General features: G+C 41.0%; 1 protein-coding gene across 1 annotated transcript; it reads right to left on the reverse strand.

Moving 5' to 3' along the window:
• LOC110522350 (N-lysine methyltransferase SMYD2-A) lies at positions 1 to 26,731 on the reverse strand. Its single transcript, XM_036975937.1, has 12 exons — positions 26,348 to 26,731; positions 10,285 to 10,348; positions 7,836 to 7,946; positions 5,300 to 5,360; positions 4,021 to 4,145; positions 3,803 to 3,870; positions 3,096 to 3,198; positions 2,444 to 2,554; positions 2,200 to 2,335; positions 1,815 to 1,989; positions 476 to 584; positions 1 to 314 (listed from the first exon to the last, which is right to left on the reverse strand). The coding sequence occupies exons 1-12, from the start codon at positions 26,515 to 26,517 to the stop codon at positions 231 to 233; spliced, it is 1,317 nt and encodes a 438-aa protein (XP_036831832.1). The 5' UTR covers positions 26,518 to 26,731; the 3' UTR covers positions 1 to 230.
• Positions 26,732 to 27,076: the final 345 nt, after the last annotated feature.

Below are 27,076 nucleotides of genomic sequence, written 5' to 3' on the forward strand. Positions count from 1 at the left end.
AAAGGTATTCCGTATTTAATAACTGCACTCGTAGTCAAGACCTCAAATGTATAAAATATTTTAACCACATAATTAAATAGATGATATCTCCATGACTTTACCATTCTCCTCCTACTGTGCTTTAAAACCAAGGAGAAGGGAAAGTGCCATACACTGTAGCCCTTTGTGTGTGAGAGAGAGACAAAGAGAGACTTCATTTCTGTTACTCCCAGTGTGTGAGGTCACTTTGTTTATTTCTGCATCTCGATCTCTTTACGAAGCTCTATCAGATACTGATGATCCTTCCCATGAGCCACCTCCATTATGGCCATCGCCTGGACGCACGCACACACACAAAGAGAAGAGTTTAACGTCTGCTATGTCTTTCACTCAAATTGACAGATTCAATAGAAGCATATATGTTCCTATCTCTCACTACATGTTATAACAAGTAGCCGCTATGGAAATGGAACTAACAGGCTTCTAGTAATGTTACCTTCTTCAGGGCATCGATGCCAGATAACTTTCTCTCCAGGCCCAGGTACAGACGGCCCAACTTCAGATACATGGAGGCCACATTCATGGAGTAGGGAGGGTACAGTATGCTAGAGAGGTCAAGAAAAGGTATATGGTTACTATACAGCCATCAGCTGACCTAGACAGGTAAGAATCATCACGGTACAAACCTGGGGAGATAAACATTACAGCTATACTGTATCAATTTGACAGGTGAGGAAACGGATCATAACCTAAAGGGTTCTAGGTGAAAATGGATCAGTTTCTGTAGGGTTCTAGGTGTTTGTATGGATCAGTCCTTTAAGGGTTCTATGTGTATGTATGGATCAGTCCTTTAAGGGTTCTATGTGTATGTATGGATCAGTCCCTGTAGGGTTCTAGGTGTTTGTATGGATCAGTCCTTTAAGGGTTCTATGTGTATGTATGGATCAGTACTTGAAGGGGTCTATGTGTATGTATGGATCAGTCCCTGAAGGGTTCTATGTGTATGTATGGATCAGTCCCTGTAGGGTTCTAGGTGTTTGTATGGATCAGTCCTTTAAGGGTTCTATGTGTATGTATGGATCAGTCCCTGAAGGGTTCTAGGTGTATGTATGGATCAGTACATGTAGGGTTCTTGGTGTATGTATGGATCAGTACTTGAAGGGTTCTAGGTGTAAGTATGGATTATTCCTTGAAGGGTTCTATTTGTATGTATGGATCAGTCTTTGAAGGGTTCTAGGTGTATGTATGGATTAGTACTTCAAGGGTTCTAGGTGTAATTATTGATTATTCCCTAAAGGGTTCTATGTGTATGTATGGATCAGTACCTGAAGGGTTCTAGGTGTCTGTATGGATCAGTACCTGAAGGGTTCTAGGTGTATGTATGGATCAGTCCCTGAAGGGTTCTAGGTGTATGTATGGATCAGACCATGAAGGGTTATATGTATATGTATGGATCAGTACTTGAAGGGTTCTAGGTGTCTGTATGGATCAGTACCTGAAAGGTTCTAGGTGTGAATATTGATTATTCCCTGAAGGGTTTTATGTCTATGTATGGATCAGTACCTGTATGGTTCTATGTGTATGTATGGATCAGTACTTGAAGGGTTTTAGGTGTAAGTATGGATTATTCCCTGAAGGGTTCTATGTGTATGTATGGATCAGTACCTGAAGTGTTCTAGGTGTATGTATGGATCAGTCTTTGAAGAGTTCTAGGTGTAAGTATGGATTATTCCCTGAAGGGTTCTATGTGTATGTATGGATCAATACCTGAACGGTTCTAGGTGTAAGTATGGATTATTCCCTGAAGGGTTCTATGTATATGTATGGATCAGCACCTGTAGGGTTTGAGGACCTTCTCTCCATAGCGGATGGCTTCGTCCCAATCCCCCATGTAGAGACACACTCCCATGGCCTGGTACATCATGTGCAGCATGTACACGTTGGAGTCCTCAAACACCTCACCCATCTTGTCCAGGCTCAGCTGGCACATCTCCATCAGCTCTCCAGGGGGTGCTCAAGAGTCAAGGTCAAGACTCAATTTACAGAATCAGGAACTTAGCCAGTGAAACTGTAAGCCAACTTCCACGCTGTAGATATTTGAGCTGTTGGGTAGAAATTAAAACCTATAATATAAGACACTTATTTGCATCTCTAAACTCATCCACTTTAACCCAGATTGAGAGGCTGGGTTAGAATGGAGAGAAGGACCACAAAGGATATTTTTCTGATGTTTTTCTGCTATTTGTTTGGCAGAACGGAACTCTTTGATGGTGTTCCTAGCGTAGCGCATCATGCTACTGATCTCCTCCGGTCCTGGAGGCTTGTTTCTCTTACGCACCTTCAGCTTCAACTTGTCCTAAAACAATTAACATTTGGGTTTAAAATCTTAATTATTATATTATTCAAATATGAATATTCAAGGTTTAGGAAGTAACTGATGATCATACATCAATCAGCCTCTTACTTTAGATTTGGTTTTACACTCTTTGCAGTCGCAGGTGAAATAGTAGGCGTCTCTCAACCTCTCATTTCTGTCTGCTGTAGGGTAGAGGAGGTCTATGTAGCTGGTGAACACCTGGGAACACACACACCATACATGTATAAACATTCACCATTTAAGTTACTATTCATACAAGTCGTATATTGAGATCAGTGAGATCTTTTTCATATCGGCTCAGCTTTTTTGATCAGCAGTCCTCAGAACAGGTTTTAAAATAACCCTGCAGAGCTGTTTAATCAGCTGCTGCTGTGTCTGCTCCTTCTCGTCCTCCCTCCCTTCATCTTCTGAGACGCCACTAAGCCACACACTCCACTATCTACAGTATGTTCCTCAAAAGCCTCCTTGCCAAGATGAGAGACACAGACGAGACTACTGCAAGCCACCTATGACCTAACTGCCTGTCACCTGTCTACAACCAACCTCGGTCATGACAAGGTTCATTCCCACTATGCACTTCTCTGACTCAGCAGCGTACTAGCAATTCAATACATGACACTGTTGCCCACTTCTACCTGCCCCTTCCCTTAACCCCTCAATACTCTCCCCCTTCCTACCTGAAACATTGAACCTTGACACCAACCCACCACTACCTTCCAACAGCTGTCCCCATCCTTACCTCTTCCCCAGGGGTCATGTCCTGCACAGCCCGGACCTCGGCCACATTCCCCTTGTACGTCACTATGACGTTAGGGCAGCAACTGTGGTTTACCAGGGCCACACTGAGAGAGACAGAAAAGGAGATAGATGGGGGGTGAGCATGGGAACAAAGAGGGAGAGAAAAGGGAAATAAATGGGAGACAGAGAGAAGGGGGAAAATACGGAAGAGAGATGCTAATAACGTCGCCATAGGAACGACAAACACTCCCAGAGGGAACAACTTCATCATAACTGTTTACATGTATTTTTTTGTGTTAACATTCACTATATAGACTATACTGAGGTCACAGAGGCCTCTCTTTTTGGTTTGCGGTCTAGTTTACCCAGATGCGAATAAAATAAACTCTCTCACAGCTAGCCAGCTGTGCCATGGCACTGGCCCACTCATCAAAGGGAGTGGGATATTATTTCTTCCAATGCCTTAAGAGTACGCGCTTAGCTGTTGTGGTGGCGTGTGTGTGTGTGTGTGTGTGTGTGTGTGTGTGTGTGTGTGTGTGTGTGTGTGTGTGTGTGTGTGTGTGTGTGTGTGTGTGTGTGGATGTGTGTGTGTGTGTGTGTGTGTGTGTGTGTGTGTGTGTGTGTGTGTGTGTGTGTGTGTGTGGATGTGTGTGTGTGTGTGTGTGTGTGTGTGTGTGTGTGTGTGTGTGTGTGTGTGTGTGTTCTTACTCAGGGTAGACTGCTGAGCCCATTTTCGACAACTCCTCATCCTCCACTGTGAAGCCATTACAATTGACCTGGAAGACAGAATATAGGGAAGGAGTCCCAGAATGGGTACAGACCTACAATAAGACAGAAACTAGAGGGATACTGAGGTGATATGAAAGACAATAGTTTTTCTTTGTAATTAAAACTGCAGAGAAAATGTGAGAGTGTGTGTGTTTTACCTGTGAGAAAAGTGTGAGGAGGGCTGTTTTGCTGGGGAAGTCCAGGTTTTTGGAGTAGAACTGGTGCAGGCTGGCTATGTCTCCCTCGTTCATCTCCCTCTTCTCAATGTCGACATCGTCTATGTCTGAGAGACACAAGGAAGGAGGGATGGATAGAAGGAGAGAGACAGAGAGAAACTCACTTAAAGATTGTGTCAAATATCACAAATGATGGTGTCTCCACAAACCTTATTGTCGAAGAGATGTATGAATAAAGTTGGATATAAACTTCTGCTGCTCTTACTGCTGTGGACTCCCTGAGAGGGTCTTTCCTTCCATGCTAATCCTTGGACAGCTGCAAAGAGCTTCCAATCAAGAGTCCCTCCCCCACCATTCATATTTTGAACCTTTATTTCACTAGGAAAGTCAGTTAAGAACAAATTCTTATTTTCAATGACGGCCTAGGAACAGCGGGTTAACTGCCTTGTTCAGGGTCAGAACGACAGATTTTTACCTTGTCAGCTCGGGGATTCGATCTTGTAACCTTTCAGTTACAAGTCCAATGCTCTAATTAATTGTATGTTCAATGTATGTAAAGCTGCTGTGCATTCAGGATGAATGGATTTATTCTATAAGGGGGACATTCGTTGGGAGGCTCTGGTAAAGGCCTGGTAGAGGAGAGTGTCGGGTAACATTTCTCACTAATGTATAAATAGAGAGGGCCAGCTTGACAACACTACTCTGTCTCTCTGAAGGCTAGGTTTGAAGATAAGCTGTTGTTCAAAAGCAAACAGTATTAGGGCCAAAAACATGGGATGAATGACAATTACACTAGATTACATTATCCTGTACATACAGTATATTGTAGCGACCTAAACCCAACACCTAACAACCTTCTCATTAGTTTTGGATCTCTAGGCTTAACAGCTAAGGGGTTGGGTTGACAGTTACTGGACCCGGATTCGGGTCCCGATCGGGGCTACACCCCAGATTTGCTACATTGGTATAAGAAGTGAGTTATAGCGTGCATGAGGCCATCGGCTAGGCGTGTACATGTGAGAGACTTGGTACACAAAGTAAAGGAAGATGCAACGATAGTGTAATGAATTCGGAACCCCCCCCCCCCCCCCCCCCCCCCCCGAATTCATTACACTATTGTTGCATCTTCCTTTACTTTGTGTCACGTTCAGTACCATGATGAAAGAGATGTATGTCTCTCACACAGAACGACAATAAGCAGACAACACAATGGAACACGCAGTGTATTGACTCATTCTCTCTGTGGGTGTTTTGTTAGTACGTGATTCCAGCTCTCCAATCAGCAGCAGCTTCTCTGATGTACTCCTGTCTTTCTGGGCTTTCTGCAGAAACAGACAAGAGACAGTTGAGTTAACACCCTCTGTCTGCCAAAATAAGCATCCCAAAACAACGAGCAGCACTAACAACACAGATACCATACAGACCTTAAGCTTTTACTGCAGTGGTCTAAATCAGGATCGCACAGAGTGTTTCTTGGTAGTCTTAAACAAATCTACTTTGAAACACCTCACACACATGGTTATGGGCTTAAAAAAGAAGACACCTGTACCATGTCAGATATAGAGTTGAAATGTATTACATTTTGAGTTTGCATCCCAATGTTACACTTTATATACATCACAGAAGACTGAAACATAACAAAACCATTTGACATAAGAAAAAAAGTGATTTTGGCGTTTATTAATTATGAAATTAGGCAGCCACTACTCTTCCTGGGGTCCGGCAAAACTAAGGCAGTTATACAATTTGAAAAATATTACAGTAAATTCTGTAATGAATGTATAACAAACTAAGTGTGTGCCCTCAGGCCCATACTCTATGTTGCTTCATAGTCCTCGCTGTTACATAAGATATATTTGTATATATTTTTTACATCTTATTCTACTGCTTGTATTAGTTACCTGGTGTGGAAAAGTTTCATGAAGTCATGGCTCTCTCTAGTACTGTGCACCTCCCATAGTCTGTTCTGGACTTGGGGACTGTGTGCTAGTCGTTTAAACAAAGCTCACTGCTTTCAACATGTCAATACCTCTCTCAAATACCAGTAGTGATGAAGTAAATCTCTCCTCTACTTTGAGCCAAGAGAGATTTACATGCATATTACTAATGTTTGCTCTCTGTGTACAACCAAGGGCCAGCCGTGCTGCCCTGTTCTGAGCCATTTACAATTTCCCTAAGTGTCACAACTCCTACCGAAGGGGGCTCCCCTTCCTGTTCGGGTGGCGCTCGGCGGTCGTCGTCACCGGCCTATTAGCTGCCACTGATTCCTTTTTTCCCCTTTTCTGTTTATTGGTTTCACCTGTGTTTGGTTTAGGCTGATTGGTTGGGCTTTATTTACCAGCCGGCCCACCTGCTGGCTGTGCGGGATTATTCGATGTACATGTGTACACGTCTGTGTGTCACCGTTGTCCGTGTGTTTGGGTTTTTTGCTGGACTGTTTAAGTCCCCCGTGTTTGGGGCATTTGTTTTGGTTGGCGTATGTTCACCGTTGTGGTGCATTAAAAGAACACCCTCTGTGTTCTGTTAGACAGGTAACTCTTTATCCACCATATAGCAGGGGGTGTAAAGCCATAACACCCTCTGTGTTCTGTTAGACAGGTAACTCTTTATCCACATTATAGCAGGGGGTGTAAAGCCATAACACCCTCTGTGTTCTGTTAGACAGGTAACTCTTTATCCACAATATAGCAGGGGGTGTAAAGCCATAACACATACGTTTTCCATCAGCAGACTATGATCGATATGGTCAAAAGACGCACTGAAGTCTAACCAAACAGCCCCTAAAATATTTGTATTACCAATTTGTCTGAGACAATCATCAGTCATTTGTGTAAGTGCTGTGTTTGTTGAATGCCCTTCCCTACAAGCGTGCTGAAAGTCTGTTGTCAATTTGTTTACTGTAAAATAGCATTGTATCTGGTCAAACACTCCAAAACTTTACTAAGGATTGGTAACAGGCTGATTGGTCAGCTATTTGAGCCAGTAAAGGGGGCTTTGCTTCCCTCCAGGTCTGAGAGCACACCCTTTCTAGTAGGCATAAATTGAAGATATGGCAAATAGGAGTGGCAATATCGTCCATTCCTCAGTAATTTTCCATTCCATTTGTTGCTGGCATGTCATGCCTAAGTTTGCTAATCTTGCCAATGAAAAAATCATTGAAGTAGTTGGCAATATCAGTTGGTTTTGTAATGAATGAGCCATCTGATTCAATGAATGATGGAACTGAGATAGCCTTTTTCCCCAAAATGTAATTGAAGGTGCTCCAAAGCTTTTTACTATCATTCTTTCAGTGTAGTTTCTTCTTCTTTTTACTCCGTTTAGTCACATGATTTCTCAAATTGCAATACGCTTGCCAATCTGTTGTGTAGCCAGACTTATTTGTCATTCCTTTAGCCTCGTCCTTCTCAATCATACCATTTGTAAAAAATTCCTCATCAATTCATGTGGGATTTAACCGTCCTTTTTCTTCCTCTTCTTAATGTGTGCATGCTTATTAGTAATTGGGATAAGCAATTTCATAAATGTGTCAAGTGTAATGTCTGTTTACTCCTCATTACACACCACGGACTAACAAATATGTTTTACATCAGCAACATTGGAATCACTACAAAAACGTATTGTACGACCTCTTACAATCTTCGGCAAAATCATTCGCAAGGAGATTCCTGCAAAAAGGTTGTCCTAGATATGGCTACTATATTGTGATCACTACATCCGATAGATCTGGATACTGCTCATCATCACACTGGTAGAGTTACTGGTAGTGACTGTGGAATAGAGCTACTTCTCTCTCTCACCTGTTTGGCGATTATCCTAGCCACCAGTCGGACGGACTCAGACGGACACCAGTTCTCCCCGTACGCTATCATGGCCCCACACTCCAGCTTGTGCATGGCCCAATCCCCTTTCTGAGGAACACACACAGGAGTTATGTTTAAGAATGTTGGACCACTAAAGGTGTCCATTTGATACCACCACTGTATAATTTGTGCTAGCCTCCACTCATACTCCGTTTGATGTCATTGAGTGATTGGATGGAGCGTGCTAAAGAGATAGTCAGACAGCATGCAACTCCACAGACTTTGGATCATATTACCCCCTACATATTTGCCCCTCCATTACAAGCTACCTCACCGTCTCCAATTACATTTACATTTTAGTCAATCTTTCATCTTTCATCTTGAGATAGATAGGTGGGACAACCACATATAACAGTCATAGTAAGTACGGCAAAGTCAATGCTAGTTGGGTGGTGGGGGGGGGGGGGGGGGGGGGGATATTTAAGATACTCTTTGAAGAGGTAGGGTTTCAGAAGTACACCCCCATTACTCATGCCCGACAGAAAATATCTCAGACCACATTAAGCCACAAATCGAAAGAACCAGTCTTTAGGGATGACCCTAACCCAAACTATATGCTTTCCCCTAACCCTGCTGATATAGTATATCCTCTACCCCCTTAACTACCCACTCCAAAACTAACTCCACTACCAAAGCCCCATCCATGCCCTCAGCCATTCCTGGAACTATAGGCATTCTGCCTACAGGATATTAGTGACACATTATCTGCCCTCTAATATAAAACACACAGGACTTCACATTCAGAACTGAGAGTATACAGTATACACACTGATGCTGGAAGATAATGCAATGTTAGGTACTTGTCTATAGCTGTATACATGTACAGTACCAGTCAAAAGTTTGGAGACACCTACTCATTCAAGGGATTTTTTTTTTTACTATTTTCTACACTGTAGAATAGTAGTGAAGATATCACAACTATGAAAAAACACATATGGAATTATGTAGTAACCAAAAAAGTGTTAAATAAATCAAAGTATATGTTGTATTTGAGATTCTTTAAAGGTTATTTTCCTTTGCCTTTATGACAGCTTTGCACACTCTTGGCATTCTCCCAACCAGCTTCATGAGGAATTTACCTGGAATGCATTACAATTAACAGGTGTGCCTTAAAAAAAAGTTAATTTGTGGAACTTATTTCCTTCTTAATGCGTTTGAGCCAATCAGTTGTGTTGTGATAAGGTAGGGTGGTATACAGAAGGTAGCCCTATTTGGTAAAAGACCAAGTCCATATTATGGCAAGAACAGCACAAGCAAAGAGAAATGACAGTCCATCATTACTTTAAGACATGAAGCTCAGTCAATCCTGAAAATTTCAAGAACTTTTAAAGTTTCTTCAAGTGCAGTCGCAAAAACCATCAAGCGCCATGATGAAACTGGCTCTCATGAGGACCGCCACAGGAAAGGAAGACCCAGAGTTACCTCTGCTGCAGAGGATAAGTTCATTAGAGTTAAAAGCACCTCAGATTTCAGCCCAAATAAATGCTTCAAAGTTCAAGTAACAGACACATCTCAACATCAACTGTTCAGAGGAGACTGCATGAATCAGGCCTTCATGGTCTAATTGCTGCAGAGAAACCACTACTAAAGGACACCAATAATAAGAAGAAGCTTGCTTGGGCCAAGAAACACGAGCAATGGACATTGGAAAGATTTTCACCGGTCTTTTGGTCTGATGAGTCCAATCTTAAGATTTGTAGTTCCAACCGCCATGTCTTTGTGAGACGCAGAGTAGGTGAACGCATGTGTGGTTCCCACGGTGACGCATGGAGGAAGAGGTGTGATGTTTGGGGGTGCTTTGCTGGTGACACCGTCTGTGATTTATTTAGAACTCAAGGCACACTTAACCAGCATGGCTACCTCAGCATTCTGCAGCGATACGCCATCCCATCTGATTTGCGCTTAGTGGGACTATCATTTGTTTTTCAAAAGGATAATGACCCAAAACACACCTCCAGGCTGTGTAAGGGCTATTTGACCAAGAAGGAGAGTGATGGAGTGCTGCATCAGATGACCTGGCCTCCACAATCACCCAACCTCAACCCAATTGAGATGGTTTGCAATAAGTTGGACCACAGAGTGAAGGAAAAGCAGCCTTCAAGACTGTTGGAAGTCCTTCAAGACTGTTGGAAAAGCATTCCAGGTGAAGCTGGTTGAGAGAATGTCAAGAGTGTGCAAAGCTGTCATCAAGGCAAAGGGTGGCTACTTTGAAGAATCTAAAATCCAAAATATATTTCCATATATCCATATAATATATATATATTATTATTCTACAACGTGGTAAATAGTAAAAATAAAGAAAAACCCTTGAATGAGTAGGTGTGTCCAAACTTTGACTTGTACTGTATGTACGTGCAATGTCATCACCACCATCATCATGTCTTACCTGACATTTCACATTGCAATACAACGCTTTTTTGCACTTCCCGCATTTTGCCAAGCCCTCCTTCCTATGGGTGACAAGACAATGGGTTAGTGGGGAATGAGTACTAAAACATCCATAGCTTCTAGTCACATTTTCACCTAATACTGTTACAAACAGGGCATTACAGCCAGGTAAATACTGCTTCACAGAGCCCAGTGGTATGCTATCATGACACAGTTTAGCAGCCACTGCCAAACATAGTAAGGAGTAAATTCCATTTCAATTAACTTCCTTTATTGACTGAGTTGAAATGGATTTGGCCCCAACCCTGAATATGGTTCCTGATGAACATGGCATACACAACTGCTGTAGATACACACACATGACATGTATGGCTGAGACATGCCAGTCTGTAGAGAAAAAGGCAAGACAACTGGTGTCTTCATCACTGTGTGTTGTGTGTATCTGTCTGTGTGTGTTGTCAGTTTTACGGAGCAACCCATTCCTCCTGAGGTGGGGGCAGGAGTTGTTAATGGGGTTTCTCCCGTCGTAACCGAGGGGGACTGTAGCCTTTGAAACATTCTGGGGTATTAATAGATGTGCCCTTTGAGTTGGACCAGCTGCCATTTCAGACACAGAGAACAAGAACAGTAGAAAACTCCAAACACGCCACTGATACTGCAGGGAGTCTATGGAGCTGGGAGTCAAGACCTACCTTTGCAGTGGGTTGTAGGCTATCTAGTTCCTTTAGGGTTATGGCTAAAGACTGAACCATTGGTCTCAAGATGAACTTACTAATCCGGCAGGTGTTGTCTACAGACAAAAAAAGGGGTTGCAACTTCCAAACGGTTGTTTTTTACTCTCCTTTTTGACTAAAGAGCAGCATCGTCAATCCATCTATTGCATAATAGTGACAGACTACATTACAGCAATTAAAGCAGCTGGATATCTCAAATGTCTCATGTATGAGAGAAGAGATAAAAAAATCAATAAAAACTTGCTACAGATGTAGGATCTTAGTTGATCATTCTTATGTTGCTGTTCATTTTTCTGCACAGCAGGAAATGCAAACTTGCAGTGTAGTCGAGGTTTAAAAAAGCTACTAAAGTTTGTAATTTAAACTTTAAAATATCAGACTTGATTTGCCCTAGTAAAAAAACTGATCAACCCCTAGAAAAAATGTCCATTAATTATAATCTACACTACCGTTCAAAGGTTTGGGGTCACATAGAAATGTCCTTGTTTTCCATGAAAACATACATGAAATGTGTAGGACATATAGTGAAGACGTTGACATGGTTATAAATAATGATTTTTAATTGAAATAATAATTGTGTCCTTCTAACTTTGCTTTCGTCAAAGAATCTTACTACATTTGCACACACGGTATATAGATTTTTTTCTATTGTGTTAATGACTGTATGTTAGTTTATCCCATGTGTAACTCTGTGTTGTTGTTTGTGTCGCATTGCTTTGCTTTAGCTTGGCCAGGTCGCAGTTGTAAATGAGAACTTGTTCTCAACTGGCCTACCTGGTTAAAAAAACTTTTTTTAATGTTTAATATTCCACTTGCAGCAATTACAGCCTTGCAGACCTTTGGCATTCTAGTTGTCAATTTGTTGAGGTAATCTGAAGAGATTTCACCCCATGCTTCCTGAAGCACCTCCCACAAATTGGATTGGCTTGATGGGCACTTCTTACGTACCATACGGTCAAGCAGCTCCCACAACAGCTCAATAGCGTTGAGATCCGGTGATTGTGCTCCATTACAGACAGAATACCAGCCGACTGCTTCTTCCCTAAATAGTTATTGCATAGTTTGGAGCTGTGCTTTGTTTCATTGTCCTGTTGTAGGAGGAAATTGGCTCCAATTAAGCACAGTCCACAGGGTATGGCATGGTGTTGCAAAATGAAATGTGATAGCCTTCCTTCTTCAAGATCCCTTTTACCCTGTACAAATCTCCCACTTTACAACTACCAAAGCACCCCCAGACCATCACATTGCCTCCACCTTGCTTGACAGATGGCGTCAAGCACTCCTCCAGCATCTTTTCATTTTTTCTGCGTCTTACGAATGTTCTTCTTTCTGATCTGAACACCTCAAACTTAGATTTGTCTGTCCATAATACTTTTTTCCAATCTTCCTCTGTCCATTGTCTGTGTTCTTTTGCCCATCTTAATCTTTTCTTTTTATTAGCCAGTCTGAGATGTGGCTTTTTCTTTGCAAGTCTGACTAGAAGGCCAGCATCCCAGAGTCGCCTTTTCACTGTTGATGTTGAGACGGGGACGTCTGTTTCTCAAGCTAGACACTCTAATGTACTTGTCCTCTTGCTCAGTTGTGCACCGGGGCCTCCCACTCCTCTTTCTATTCTCGTTAGAGACAGTTAGCACTGTTCTGTGAAGGGAGGAGTACACAGTGTTGTGCGAGCTCTTCAGTTTCTTGGCAATTTCGCACGTTAATTTCTCAGAAAAATAATAAACTGATGAGTTTCAGAAGAAAGTTGTTTGTTTCTGGCCATTTTGAGCCTGTAATCGAACCCACAAATGCTGATGCTCCAGATAATCAACTAGTCTAAAGAAGGCCAGTTTTATTGCTTCTTTAAATCAGAACAACAGTTTTCAGCTGTGCTAACATAATTGCAAAAGGGTTTTCTAATGATCAATTAGCCTTTTAAAATGATAAACTTGGATTAGCTAGCACAACGTGCCATTGGAACACAAGAGTGATGGTTGCTGATAATGGGCCTCTGTACGCCTATGTAGATATTCCATAAAAAATCTTCCGTTTCCAGCTACAATAGTCATGGGGCGGCAGGGTAGCCTAGTGGTTAGAGCGTTGGACTAGTAACCGGAAGGTTGCGAGTTCAAACCCCCGAGCTGACAAGGTACAAATCTGTCGTTCTGCCCCTGAACAGGCAGTTAACCCACTGTTCCCAGGCCGTCATTGAAAATAAGAATTTGTTCTTAACTGACTTGCCTGGTTAAATAAAGGTAAAATAAAATAAAATTTTTTTTTACAACATTAACAATGTCTACACTGTATTTCTGATCAATTTTATGTTATTTTATTGGCCAAACATGTGCTTTTATTTAAAAAACAAGGACATTTCTAAGTGACCCCAAACTTTTGAACGGTAGTGTATATCCTCCTTGTTAATATGCATTGACTTCCCATTCGCCAGTCTCTAATCAACTATCTGCTCCTGTTGCGCCTGTTATGCACAGCAGGTGTCTTCTTCAGTACGTGTCTTGTTTATATAGCACCTTCCACTTGTGAGAGTACTTTTTCAACTCTACAGATATTTTCTCTCCCACGCACCGGCCACCTTTCATTTTAGCCTGAGCGCAAACCCTCATACTGGCTTTCCCCATTAATTATAATCTACATTCACATTTCCTATTGCTGCAGGATTATTTTCCTGCTGTAGCAAACTGGCACAAATTAAGGGAAAGGTTCACCCATTTTGGATGTTAAATTATTGTTGTGCATGCCTAAGTGATGTTTTATCGATTCCCTGGGTAATTTCATGTTTTCATGTGTATCTCAGTTATTGACATTCAAGCAGGCAGAAATCAATGACGTATGACGTAGCAATGTGATAAAATTGCTCTCACCACACTGGAAGTTAATAGGAATATGACTTTTAGATCGTGAAAAAGTCTATAATACATGTCAGATGTCAATACTGGCCGATGTCATAACTCGGGAGGATGTCTTCTCTCGAATGAGAAATGTATCATATTTTTGCGATATTCCTACCTCGAGAAATTTGTAATTCACATTGTCATGCTGCAGCACACGGTTGCTAAATTAATAATTTTTCATTTTTTTTATCATCATGCATCCGTATATGTGTTGAGAAGCGTGCTTATTTTTCTCTAAAGTACATAATGTCACAATTCCAAAGCTATGCGATATTATAGATAGCAAGTTCGTCATCTCATATCTCAGAAAATATTTGTAATGTTGTCCTTCTTGTTGATGAGATTCGTGCTAATGTTGGGTTTTTGAGCTAGTGCCCAATAGACCCATTCACTCCTTGAAGGAGAGCGCTCTTTGTCCCAGAATCGCCCAGAATGCACCGTATGGCCCACTGATGTAGCATGGGCAACGTTTCCCATCTCCTCAAAAAGTATATCTGCCAATTGTAAATGTTTGATTCCACTCTGTGAGGCACATCAATCTGCAGGTTGAACATGATGAGATTGTTGACTAATAAATTGATAGGTGATTTTGCAACTAACTAGATACTTTACCAGCTGATATTGTCTTTGATATTATTGTGTGTAGCTATGTTTGCTAGCTAGCTAGCTACCTAGCCAGCCCATAAAGAGAGCATTGCATTGTGGATTTTGTAGTCAACTTGAGCTGCAACAGATTTCCACAACGATCTTTCACGTTGCTACCAACATTATAGCCCCCAAATGACATATTTCTTCACAAAAAATATTGTTCTCACATATTAGTGTTATTTAACACCAGATAATTAAAGGAATGAGTGGATTTGGTGGGTTTTTCCTTTAAGATCCTACATCTATAGCATTTACAAAGAGATGTCTTGTCTTCCTGCAGTGAAACATCTCTTTTTTTTATTTTTCTCAGATAGAAGCACAAAAGTTTACTTGAACTTTTATACTTGTCTCTAAAAAGGACGGGGATAAGAGAAAAGGTTAAGGTTTAATGAATAGCACACAGTATATTCTCCTTTGAAAAGTCTCTCTTGATAAAATGAACAGACACTTTGGCATTTCAGAAAGAGAACATGATACAGATCTAAGAGCATAACAACATAAGACTTACGCTACATATGAGAACCAAAGGCAAAGGGGTTCTTATCCCATAAATAAATGGTGCCCTTCATGACAGATGCTGATCATACAGCAATATAATATAGAATGCAAATGAAAATTATCCAAATATAGCAGTAATCTGTAAGAACAAATTGTTCTTCATGTGACTTCTAGGAGAGTTTATTTTCTGCCAAGTAATTAAAATAAGTGAACCACCACCAAATGCATAAACAAGGACACAGGTCAGTAGTTCAGCACACAAGGGCACATTTTTAATTGCACAGAAAGAGAACTGAACTGTTAGAATAATTGAATAGGCATTCATATTTGCTATGTTATCCATTAAGGGTGAGCATTTAAAAAGGTCTCACGCATGTATTTACTACTAGGCTATAGCAAAGACAAGCAGCCAGCCCCGGAGAAACTGTCACAAAGACAGAGACAAGCAGCCAGCCCCGGAGAAACTGTCACAAAGACAGAGACAAGCAGCCAGCCCCGAAGAAACTGTCACAAAGACAAAGACAAGCAGCCAGCCCCAGAGAAGCTGTCACAAAGACAAAGACAAGCAGCCAGCCCCAGAGAAACTGTCACAAAGACAAAGACAAGCAGCCAGCCCCAGAGAAGCTGTCACAAAGACAAAGACAAGCAGCCAGCCCCAGAGAAACTGTCACAAAGACAAAGACAAGCAGCCAGCCCCAGAGAAGCTGTCACAAAGACAGAGACAAGCAGCCAGCCCCAGAGAAACTGTCACAAAGACAAAGACAAGCAGCCAGCCCCAGAGAAGCTGTCACAAAGACAGAGACAAGCAGCCAGCCCCAGAGAAGCTGTCACAAAGACAAAGACAAGCAGCCAGCCCCAGAGAAACTGTCACAAAGACAGAGACAAGCAGCCAGCCCCAGAGAAACTGTCACAAAGACAGAGACAAGCAGCCAGCCCCAGAGAAGCTGTCACAAAGACAGAGACAAGCAGCCAGACCCAGAGAAACTGTCACAAAGACAGAGACAAGCAGCCAGCCCCAGAGAAACTGTCACAAAGACAAAGACAAGCAGCCAGCCCCAGAGAAGCTGTCACAAAGACAAAAACAAGTAGCCAGCCCCAGAGAAACTGTCAAAGACAAAGACATTTTCTGCCTTCGGGACGATGGAATGATCCCTCTCGACGGGAAAAAAGTAGGATTGGAGAAATAGAAGATAGTATCTAGATCTTTCAAGGTGTTGACTGTTGAGTAAAGGACTATGTAGACACCACCCACTGGGGATAAATTGGTTGAATCAACGTTGTTTCCATGTAATTCCAACCAAAAAATGCAATGTGATAACGTAGAATCAACGCGGAGAAGAAGAAAAAAAGAGTCAGAAACGTAAGAGAATGTCGTATTTTTTTCACCCAACATTTAACTTAAATCCAAAGAGATGGTGAAATGTTTTGTTTATTTCACGTTGAATTCACGTAAGTTGAGAACTCAACCAAATATAGATCAAAACTAGACGTTGAACTGGCATCTGTGCTTAGTGTGCAGGTGATCTTGCAGATGACAGCACATCAGTACTTACGGGGACCTCACCTCAGGACTACTCCAGTTTCAGGTGTATAGAAAGAGTGTGTGCTGCAACATAGAGTGTCTGTTAAAAGAATAAATTAAAATTGACATTAATGTGTGTGTATCTAGAAATCGCAATGAAATTATGAACACAGCACCCCCTACCTCCAAGAAACTGACTTGATTTGAATGACAAAGTTGACTGACAAATATATCCCAAAACTCTTAGAAATCTTAGAAAGTTCCCATCTTGAAATATGTCAGATCATGTAGCTGTTTGTTAACCACCCATTTGATTAAAAGATGTTATTTTACTGTACTACAATTTGTGAATGATAATTCTCTTAAGTGTTGCCACATGGACCAGTTATGTGGAATAGGCCTACAGAAAAACAAGCCCCTCCACTGCAAGCATACAGAAATAGATTTTATAGATTGGGCCTGTCATTCCAAATAGTGCCTCTATTTTTGCCTCTATTTTACCTCGTAGTGGTCAAGAAGGACGGAGGACGTGGGCAGTTCTAGTTCTATTTCACCTTATAAGCGCTCGCTCAGGCTGCACAACATTTTTACCTCAGAATTGCTCTCCAATCATGGTGTTTTTGACGGTGACAACCTGCTGACTACCTGCTGCTTCAGAGGACCGAAAAGACTGGAAAGAGAACACTCTTTCTTTACCATATATTTGTCTTCATATAAGAAAATATTGTTAAATAAGAATAAATCATTTAAGATGTTTTTAGAATGACGTTGCTAGCTACTGTACTTATTTACCTTAACCTGCATACTCAGCTAGCCAACTACAGTAGCTGTCTAAGCAGGCTGTGACTCAGAGGGGGACACATTTTGCCCGGGGGACATTATTTGTCATGACAGCCCCATCATGACAAACTAGAGCACAAACTGTTCTGGAAAAGAGCCCTGGCCACGCTACAAGCTCATTATTGTGGTAGTAGGAGAGCAGGGCATCAATGAATGGACCATATATGAAGAGTTTAATTCAAAAACCCAATAAATCCATTGTCAGAAATGTTGGTAAATGAGCTTTTATTGTTGAAATAAATTATGAAAGAGAGATGTGATTTTTTTTACTATATAATCATGGCATGGGGTTGTTCAATGACAGACATGCACTTGTTTAAACTGTATCACTTGTTGGTTTCATTACAGAGAGGCAAATAATCATGTTTTTTTGCTAAATGCTAATGTTTTACACAGTGAAATGTAACAACTATCTACGTTTGTTATAAAGAAATGCACAATCAATACATATGTGGCATCAATAATAAAATATATACTTAGTAATGTGAGATCTGTATGTAAAACATTTACATTTGACATTTTCGTAATTCATCAGATGCTCTTATCCTGTGCGACTTTGCGACTGTGTTGTCATGTTTTGCTGCCTTGTTATGTTGTTGTCTTAGGTCTCTCTTTATGTAGTGTTGTGTCAACTGGAGTGATCTTTGGCAAATGGAGGCAAGCAACATCAGCTTCATCATAAGAGCTGTTTATGATGTGCTTCCATCACCAAAAAACCTACATCAATGGTATGACGAGGACCTGACCTACCCCCTCTGCCCAGTTCCAGCGACTCTCAGGCATATAATAACAGGTTGCAAGACCAGCCTCTCACAAGGCCGCTACACCTGGAGGCACAATCAGGTCCTCAAGAGCCTGGCTGCAGCACTTGAGACCAAGAGGAGTGCAACCAATTCATTGCCTCCAAAAACAAGCAATCTCGTCAAAACAACAACATTTATCCGGGAGGGACCGAAATGGCCCAAGTATCCTCCTACGAAGCCAGAAACTGGACACCTAACCATGGCCCGGGACTGGAAGATGCTTGTCGATATTGGCCAGCAACTCATTTTTCCACCTGAGATTGCTTCTACCAACCTTATGCCAGACATGGTACTCTGGTCCCCTTCACGAAAGGCTGTGTACATCATAGAGCTCACAGTCCTGTGGGAAAACTCTGTTGAAGAGGCCTACGAGCGTAAGAAACTGCGTTACACAGAGTTGGCAGCAGACGCAACTCAGCGTGGCTGGAATGCAAAAGTCTGGCCAGTTGAAGTGGGATGCAGAGGATTCGTGGCTTCTTCCACCATCAGGTTGCTGAAAGAACTTGGAATCCATGGACAAGCTCTGCAGCAGACCGTCAGAGCAGTTTCTCAAGCAGCTGAAAGAGGCAGCCAGTGGATCTGGATCAAACGGAAGGACCCTTGCTGGGCTATAAATTCATGACCCCCCACCCCCACCTGAGAACCCAATTCAGATCCCTCCAACTTGAGGAGAGCATATGAGGTATGCGGTCAGCTGTAGGGCTGGCTCAGGGAAATATGATTCTCTCTTGTTGTGATGTGTGTTTTTTCCTGTATTTATACTGTATTTCTTTTTATATGTTTTTAATCCCAGGCCCCCGTCCCCGCAGGAGGCCTTTTACCTTTTGGTAGGCCGTCATTGTAAATAAGAATTTGTTCTTTAACTGACTTGCCTTGTTGAATAAAAGGTTCAATAAAATAAAAAATACTTAGAGTAAGTGCATTCATATTTAGATAGCTAGGTGAGACAGCCACATACAGTATCAATGTCAAATATACAGGATACGAAACATTCCATTGCAGCCGAACAACGGACATAAAGCATTTGCCACAAAAAACAACATTTTCATACACATCTAAAATCGATGAAACAAAAATCTGAGAACAGCAATATTTTACACACATAAAGGTACCCATAAGCAATCATTTCTGATATTAAAAAAACACAAGTGTGAAATATTACTGGATATAGTGTTTTGGAAATAAACTATTCATATTCAGAGTAGTGTAAGCCAATACTGTCAGTCTGAATATATGGCAAATACTCATTAGAAGGCTATGATATATAAATCAATCCTGATATCACAGATCTAAGGCAGAAACAGTGGGGCATGTGGACCTGGGTGGATATGTGATTCAGATGTAGGATCTAAATCTTATCACTCTTTTGTTGCTGAGAATGTTCCTGCACAGTAGTGTGTTTGACTTGTAGTACGTCTGAGTTCTAAAAAGGATTCTAAAGTTTGTCATTTCAACTTTGAATTTTCAGACTTGATTTGCCATAACGAAAAATGTATCAACCCCTTCATTATAATCCACATAATAATTCACATTTCCTGATACTGCGGGATTATTTTCCTGCTATAGCAAACTGTCTCAAACTAAGAGCTGACATCTTTATGTAAGGGTATTTGTATTTATTAGGGATCTCCATTAGCTGCTGCCAAGGCAGAAGCTACTCTCCCTGGGGTCCAGCAACATTAAGGCACTTACTGTACATCACACATCAAACAAAATATAAAACAGTACATCATATAACATTATTACACCACTACATATCTACAATATAAAATGTATACCACTATACAATAATATGTATGTAAATGTAAATGTGTGTAGTAGCGCTGACACTATTTAGTCGACTAGTCGATTGTTTGGTCGACAGGCTGTTGGTCGACAAAGATTTTTTTAGTCGATCAGTAGCAATTTTTTTTTTTTAAATGATGGCACACAAGACACGTGTCTGATTCACTAGTACATGTACCGTTAATTCCCAGAATTTCTCATCTACAATGCTTGTTTGGTAATGGTACTTTCTGTTAATGCATTCAGTATATCATTATTACAGTCTTACCGTTGTTTGCAGAACACACAACCTAGGCTGAGAAGAAAGTTTGATAAGGTGTATATTCATCTGTGTTTTAAATCTGATTCTACTGCTTGCATCAGTTACCTGATGTGGAATAGAGTTCCATGTAGTCATGGCTCTATGTAGTACTGTGTGCCTCCCATAGTCTGTTCTGGACTTGGGGAGTGTGACGAGACCTCTGGTGGCATGTCTTGTGGGGTATGCATAGGTGTCTGAGCTGTGTGCTAGCAGTTTAAACAGACAGCTCGGTGTGTTCAGCTTGTCAACACTTCTTACAAAAACAAGTAGTGATGAAGTCAATCTCCTCCACTTTGTCAATGAGAGATGGACATACATATTATTAATGTTAACTCTCTGTGTACATTTAAGGGCCAGCTGTGCTGCCCTGTTCTGAGCCAATTGTAATTATCATAAATCCCTCTTTGTTGTACCTGACTGAGCAGTAGTCCAGGTGCCTGTAGGACCTGCCTTGTTGATGGTGTTCTTATGAAGGCAGAGCAGACTTCTCCCCATCTTAGCTACTGTCGGATTTTTATTTTTATTTTACCAAGTCAGTTAAGAACAAATTCTTATTTTCAATGACAGCCTAGGAACAGTGGGTTAACTGCCTGTTCAGGGGCAGAACGACAGCGACCTTGTCAGCTCGGGGGTTTGAACTTGCAACCTTCCGGTTACTAGTCCAACGCTCTAACCACTAACCATTACAGAGAATTGATTTGATAAAATAACAGTCTTCACTTTTAATGATGCCAACGACACGACACCAGGTAGAATCAGGAATTCCCCAGGGCAGCTACCCTGCCGCCCCATTTCTTTTGACCATGACCAGTTTACAATGCAGGGTTACTCCAAGCAGTTTAGTCACCTCAACTTTCTCAATTACCACATTATTCATGACAAGATTTAGTTGAGGTTTAGGGTTTAGTGAATGACTTGTCCCAAATACAATGATTTTAGTTGTTTTTTATATTTAGGACTAACATATTCCTTGCCACCCATTCTGAAACTAAATGCAGCTCTTTGTTAAGTGTTGCAGTCATTTCAGTCACTGTAGTAATTGACGTGTATAGTGTTGAGTCATCCGCATACATTTACTTAAAGCCAGTGGGATGTCATTAGTAAAGATTGAAAAAAGTAAAGGGCCTAGACAGCTGCCCTGGGGAATTCCTGATTCTACCTGGTGTCGTGTCGTTGGCATCATTAAAAGTGAAGACTGTTATTTTATCAAATCAATTCTCTGTAATTATTATTACGTGATTAAACTAATCATGTAAATGTAATTAACTAGGAAGTTGGGACACCAAGGAAAATCTTCAGATTACAAAGTTATAATTTTCCCAATATAACTCTTCCGATATTTTAATATCTGATCAATTAGTCTTCTAATTAATGAATTATTCTTTACCTCACGTTAGTCTCATTTCAAGTGTTGTAAATTATTGGTTATCTGCACGAACCCAGTCTTTACTATGAATCATCCATACACCAATTGTCTTAATCATTTATTTACTAACTAACTAAATAATCACAGAAATGCATAAACAAACAAACAGTAGATCTGTTACTACCAAATGATAGGGAAGATTCCCTAGTGGGCTAAGCCGATATGACGGCTTGGTGGACAAAGGGACGTGGGTGTGGACTGAGCGAGAGTGGGAAAGACAAAAGGGATCACTACACAAACACAGTTGACAATTATATTAATTTAAATGCTAATCCTTTGCACATGAACGCTCACTCATTCGGGAATAATTGCAATCAATATATATTTACGCCCAGGTGTCATCGGGATCTCTGTTGGAATCGTCAGTCCATCTGCTGGAGAGTCAGTTCATCTGCGTCTCTTTCTCTCTTTCTGGTTCCCTGAAGATCAAAGTCTTTCTTGGTTAGAATGGATACTTCAGAGTACCATTCAGAAATGTTCTCATACAATACATCTTTCGGAGGTTGTCGGTAATAGCATCCCAAGGTTACATAATTTATAGCTGCAGACTAGCAATTAGTATCTAAGATTTGCTCTTATTCTGTCAGGATCGAAAGTCTCAGAGTTGAACCATTTCCAGCCGTGTAGCCAATTTTTATTTTTTTATTTCACCTTTATTTAACCAGGTAGGCAAGTTGAGAACAAGTTCTCATTTACAATTGCGACCTGGCCAAGATAAAGCAAAGCAGTTCGACACATACAACAACACAGAGTTACACATGGAGTAAAACAAACATACAGTCAATAATACAGTAGAAAAATAGGTCTATATACAATGTGAGCAAGTGAGGTGAGATAAGGGAGGTAAAGACATAAAAGGCCATGGTGGCGAAGTAAATACAATATAGCAAGTAAAACACTGGAATGGTTGATTTGCAGTGGAAAAATGTGCAAAGTAGAGATATAAATAATGGGGTGCAAAGGAGCAAAATAAATAATACAGTAGGGAAAGAGGTAGTTGTTTGGGCTAAATTATAGATGGGCTATGTACAGGTGCAGTAATCTGTGAGCTGCTCTGACAGCTGGTGCTTAAAGCTAGTGAGGGAGATAAGTGTTTCCAGTTTCAGAGATTTTTTAGTTCGTTCCAGTCATTGGCAGCAGAGAACTGGAAGGAGAGACTGGCCAAAGGAAGAATTGGTTTTGGGGGTGACCAGAGAGATATACTGTACCTGCTGGAGCACGTGCTACAGGTAGATGCTGCTATGGTGACCAGCGAGCTGAGGTAAGGGGGGACTTTACCTAGCAGGGTCTTGTACATGACCTGGAGCCAGTGGGTTTGGCGACGAGTATGAAGCGAGGGCCAGCTAACGAGAGCGTACAGGTCGCAGTGGTGGGTAGTATATGGGGCTTTGATGACAAAACGGATGGCACTGTGATAGACTGCATCCAATTTATTGAGTAGGGAATTGGAGGCTATTTTGTAAATGACGTCGCCGAAGTCGAGGATTGGTAGGATGGTCAGTTTTACAAGGGTATATTTGGCAGCATGAGTGAAGGATGCTTTGTTGCGAAATAGGAAGCCAATTCTAGATGTAACTTTGGATTGGAGATGTTTGATGTGTGTCTGGAAGGAGAGTTTACAGTCTAACCAGACACCTAGGTATTTGTAGTTGTCCACATATTCCAATGCTCCACGTGGTATGGTTAGGATTTCAATAACTATTCGCAATCACAACTCACGCTGTGGGTTTGCTTAGTCTAAACTATTCACAATCACAGCTCACGCTGTGGGTTTGCTCAGTCTTGGTACTCAAACCTGTGCCACCTCAGCTGACAGCGAGGTATGCATGGTCTCAAGAGGGTTTCCTCCGGGGGGGGGGGTTATTCGTAACAGTAGAAAAGGTGGTTGGTTCTATGATGCCTGATCATGTCTGTGCCCACAGGGGCAGGCCAATGACTTAGTTAAACTTGAAAGGAAATAGAATTCTCTCACATTTAGTATCATATTACATAATTTTACAAATAGTTTCATCTTTACTCATTCATTTTATACAAGAATTAGATGCAAACCTCATAATTGAGAAATATACACATTCAGAGATTTAGTTGTGTGTGTTTTCTGTCCTCGCTAAGGTCACCAAATGAAACACACTCGTCATACCCGTTCCTTAAGTGTCCACGGGCCATTCATTCCCCCGTTTCTCACAAGTGGACATTTTGTTTCATATTCTCATTTTGGGAATTTAGGAGTTTGCCATGTAAAATCCTTTTTTCTCTCTGTGTCTCTCTTTCTGCATGGCCAGGGGGGGAGAGTCTCTGCCAGGAATTTACGACCTGAGATAACAGAAACTGGGTGTAGGAGAGAGTGGGAAGCCATGATCTATACCCAGAAAGGGCCACGCCAAGACACTGGATTATGTTGACTTGCCTAGTTAAATAAAGGTTCAATGAAATAAAGAAATAAAAAATGTTGGAGAGGTTTCCATTAAAGAACACCATGTGTGTTCTGTTAGACAGGTAACTCTTTATCCACAATATAGCAGGCGGTGTAAAGCCATAACACATATGTTTTTCCAGCAGCAGACTATGATCGATATGGTCAAAAGCCACACTGAAGTCTAACAATACAGCCCCCACAATCTTTTTATCATCAATTTCTCTCAGTGCTGTGCTTGTTGAATGTCCTTCCCTACAAGCGTGCTGAAAGTCTGTTGTCAATTTGTTTACTGTAAAATAGCATTGTATAAGGTCAAACACAATTTTACTAAGGGTTGGTAATAGTCTGATTGGTCGGCTATTTGAGCCAGTAAAGGGGACTTTACTATTCTTGGGTAGCGGAATGACTTTTGCTTCCCTCCAGGCCTGAGGTCATATACTTTGAAGTAGGCTTAAATTGAATATATGGCGAATAGGAGTGGCAATATCGTCCGCTATTCTCCTCAGCAATTTTCCATCCAAGTTGTCAGACCCCGATGACTTGTCATTGTCGATAGACAACAATATTTTTTTGTAAGTGTCATTTCAGTCACATATGGCAGGTGTTTAATAAATCCAAGAGATTTACAATAATTCTTCAAATTAAACGGTTATTTCTTTCAAGAATGCAATATTTAATATGATGGTGCATTGTTTAATTCCTAATATATCAAGTCCACTAATTAAGGGTTCAAAGCAAACATTTAAAAAAATCCTTGACACGGTCAAATAACTCCAGCATAGAATGATAACTTTAAGAATTTGGCACAGAAACTACAGGCCATGAGTAACTTGGTCAAATAATAATGGCACCATTTGGCCTATAGGTAGCGCTGTTGTAAACAGTCTCACTTAAACGTTCATATCCGCCCCCTCATTGGACCTAGAGAACATTTTTATGTAGGTGTCTTTCCTCATGCTAAACAAATTTGCCTCAAGGACCCATAAGGTCCATCAGGATAGATTTTCCTGCATCTTGGACATTTTTTGAAACCTTTGAATAAATGTATTTTCATTAACTATAAGTCTAAATATCACCACATTCGGTATGTAGACCCAGGGTACATCTCTTTGCTTTAAAAAAGCTAATCAAAAGTTACATGATCTAGAGCATGGTCAATCAAGTTAATGTTTCAACATTTTCAGAACACTAATCAACTATTGATTTATAACACTGGAGAGTTACCACAAGGATGCTTTCTCCTGTGAGATACATTCCTCTTGCGAATTGAAGGAAAATGATGAATCACAGAGAGAAGAGAGATGCATTATTTTATATATGTGTTTTTATTGTTCCATTTTTTTGGAGATGCCTGGCTTCCCTTGGCCTCCATGAATACAAGGCACTGAAGGGATTGGTTAAGAGATGGCTGAGTTATTGCTAAATCAGGAAATCGATTTTACATGTCCATTTAAATCCTTTGTAAATCCACTTGCCATCACTATCCTGAACATCCCTAAGATGAACCTCACTTGGTTTAGTATTGATATCTCAAAAAACAAGGAAACTATTAACAACTCATCATTTGCACATGTAAAGCATATGCTAATGCTCAAAATCATCTGCAATCATTTTCTCCTCAAGAACCATATATCAGATACACTGCAGATTTAGTATTTTAGGCTCATGATTGCACATAAAAGAAAACAGTTAGTACATGATAGAATGCTTGCTTTGTTACCCAACTGATCCTGTCCTTTTCTGTCATCATGTGAAACCGGGCATGGCTGCTTGCAGCTATGCACATTTCCATTGTAGCTATTAAGCAGACGCTCTTATAAAGAGTGACAGGATGAATGTACTAACTGTAGGCCTAAGGTAGCTAGCTAGGTGAGCAAACCACATATCACAGTCATAACAAGCTCATTTTCACTAAATAAAGCAGCTATCAGCAAAGTCTAAGAAAAGACAAGTGGGAGTGTTAGTCCAGTAACGTGAATTACTGTTTCTCTTCTTGCGACAATTGTGAGCTCACACTGGTTGCTGTGATGAACTCACCTGTGATACACAATCACAGTCAAATACATCCGTTATGGAGATGAATAAAAAATATATGACACCAATCAAACAAATAGGCTAAATGACGAATCAGTTCACCACCACATGCAAGACATGAGAAAAGTGGTTGATACTTGTCACCGTGGGGTGATAGATAGCCTACCTTGTGAAGCAGAATTCACAGTTAGAGCCTCTCTCGCTGGCAGTCAGGACGTAAGTATATGGAAGACTAGCGAAGAGAAGCTCCCCAACTTTGAAGGGTTTGGTGACCCGGAGTCCTCGCCCTTTGCCCGGACTGACGAACCTCTCAATTCCCTCAATGCTCTCCTTCATTCTGTCGCTTATATAGTAGGTCCGCCGAAAAAACTTCCTTCCGAATTCCACTATTCACCAAGAATCAGCTACAATAAACCCACGTTTGGCACTGCAATTGCCTACGTGTCGTTAGAATTACACCGGTATGGTTTAGTGCCCCTTTCCTATAAAAGCGACAGCGTCACCGCCCCCAATAACGGTTCATACATGGTAACATCATCGCCGCATCCCTCACGGATATCCGGAGGGGTCATAAAGTCCGCCCAAAATAAGCTTCTCTGAGCATCGGACATAGATCTGCGGCGCGGTGCAACTCATTGTCGTTAAGAATATGATGACACATTTCTATCATGTGCAATACACATTTTAAATTCCGACTGAGAAGTGGGTAAAATATGTATTAGTGATTTGATTCTAATCTGGATAGAACAAATTATATTAGTCTTCATTGGTTATGAATAATAATGATAGGCTAATAAAAATAATTTCATTCAGTTTTTTTTCTTCAGAATTCTCATGACATATCCTGATGATGGTAGAGTTCTAAACAACCTTACATCAATCGTATCAGAGTCAC

The sequence above is a fragment of the Oncorhynchus mykiss genome, chromosome 4 (genome assembly GCF_013265735.2).
Source record: "Oncorhynchus mykiss isolate Arlee chromosome 4, USDA_OmykA_1.1, whole genome shotgun sequence".
In the NCBI taxonomy this organism is placed as follows: domain Eukaryota; kingdom Metazoa; phylum Chordata; class Actinopteri; order Salmoniformes; family Salmonidae; genus Oncorhynchus; species Oncorhynchus mykiss.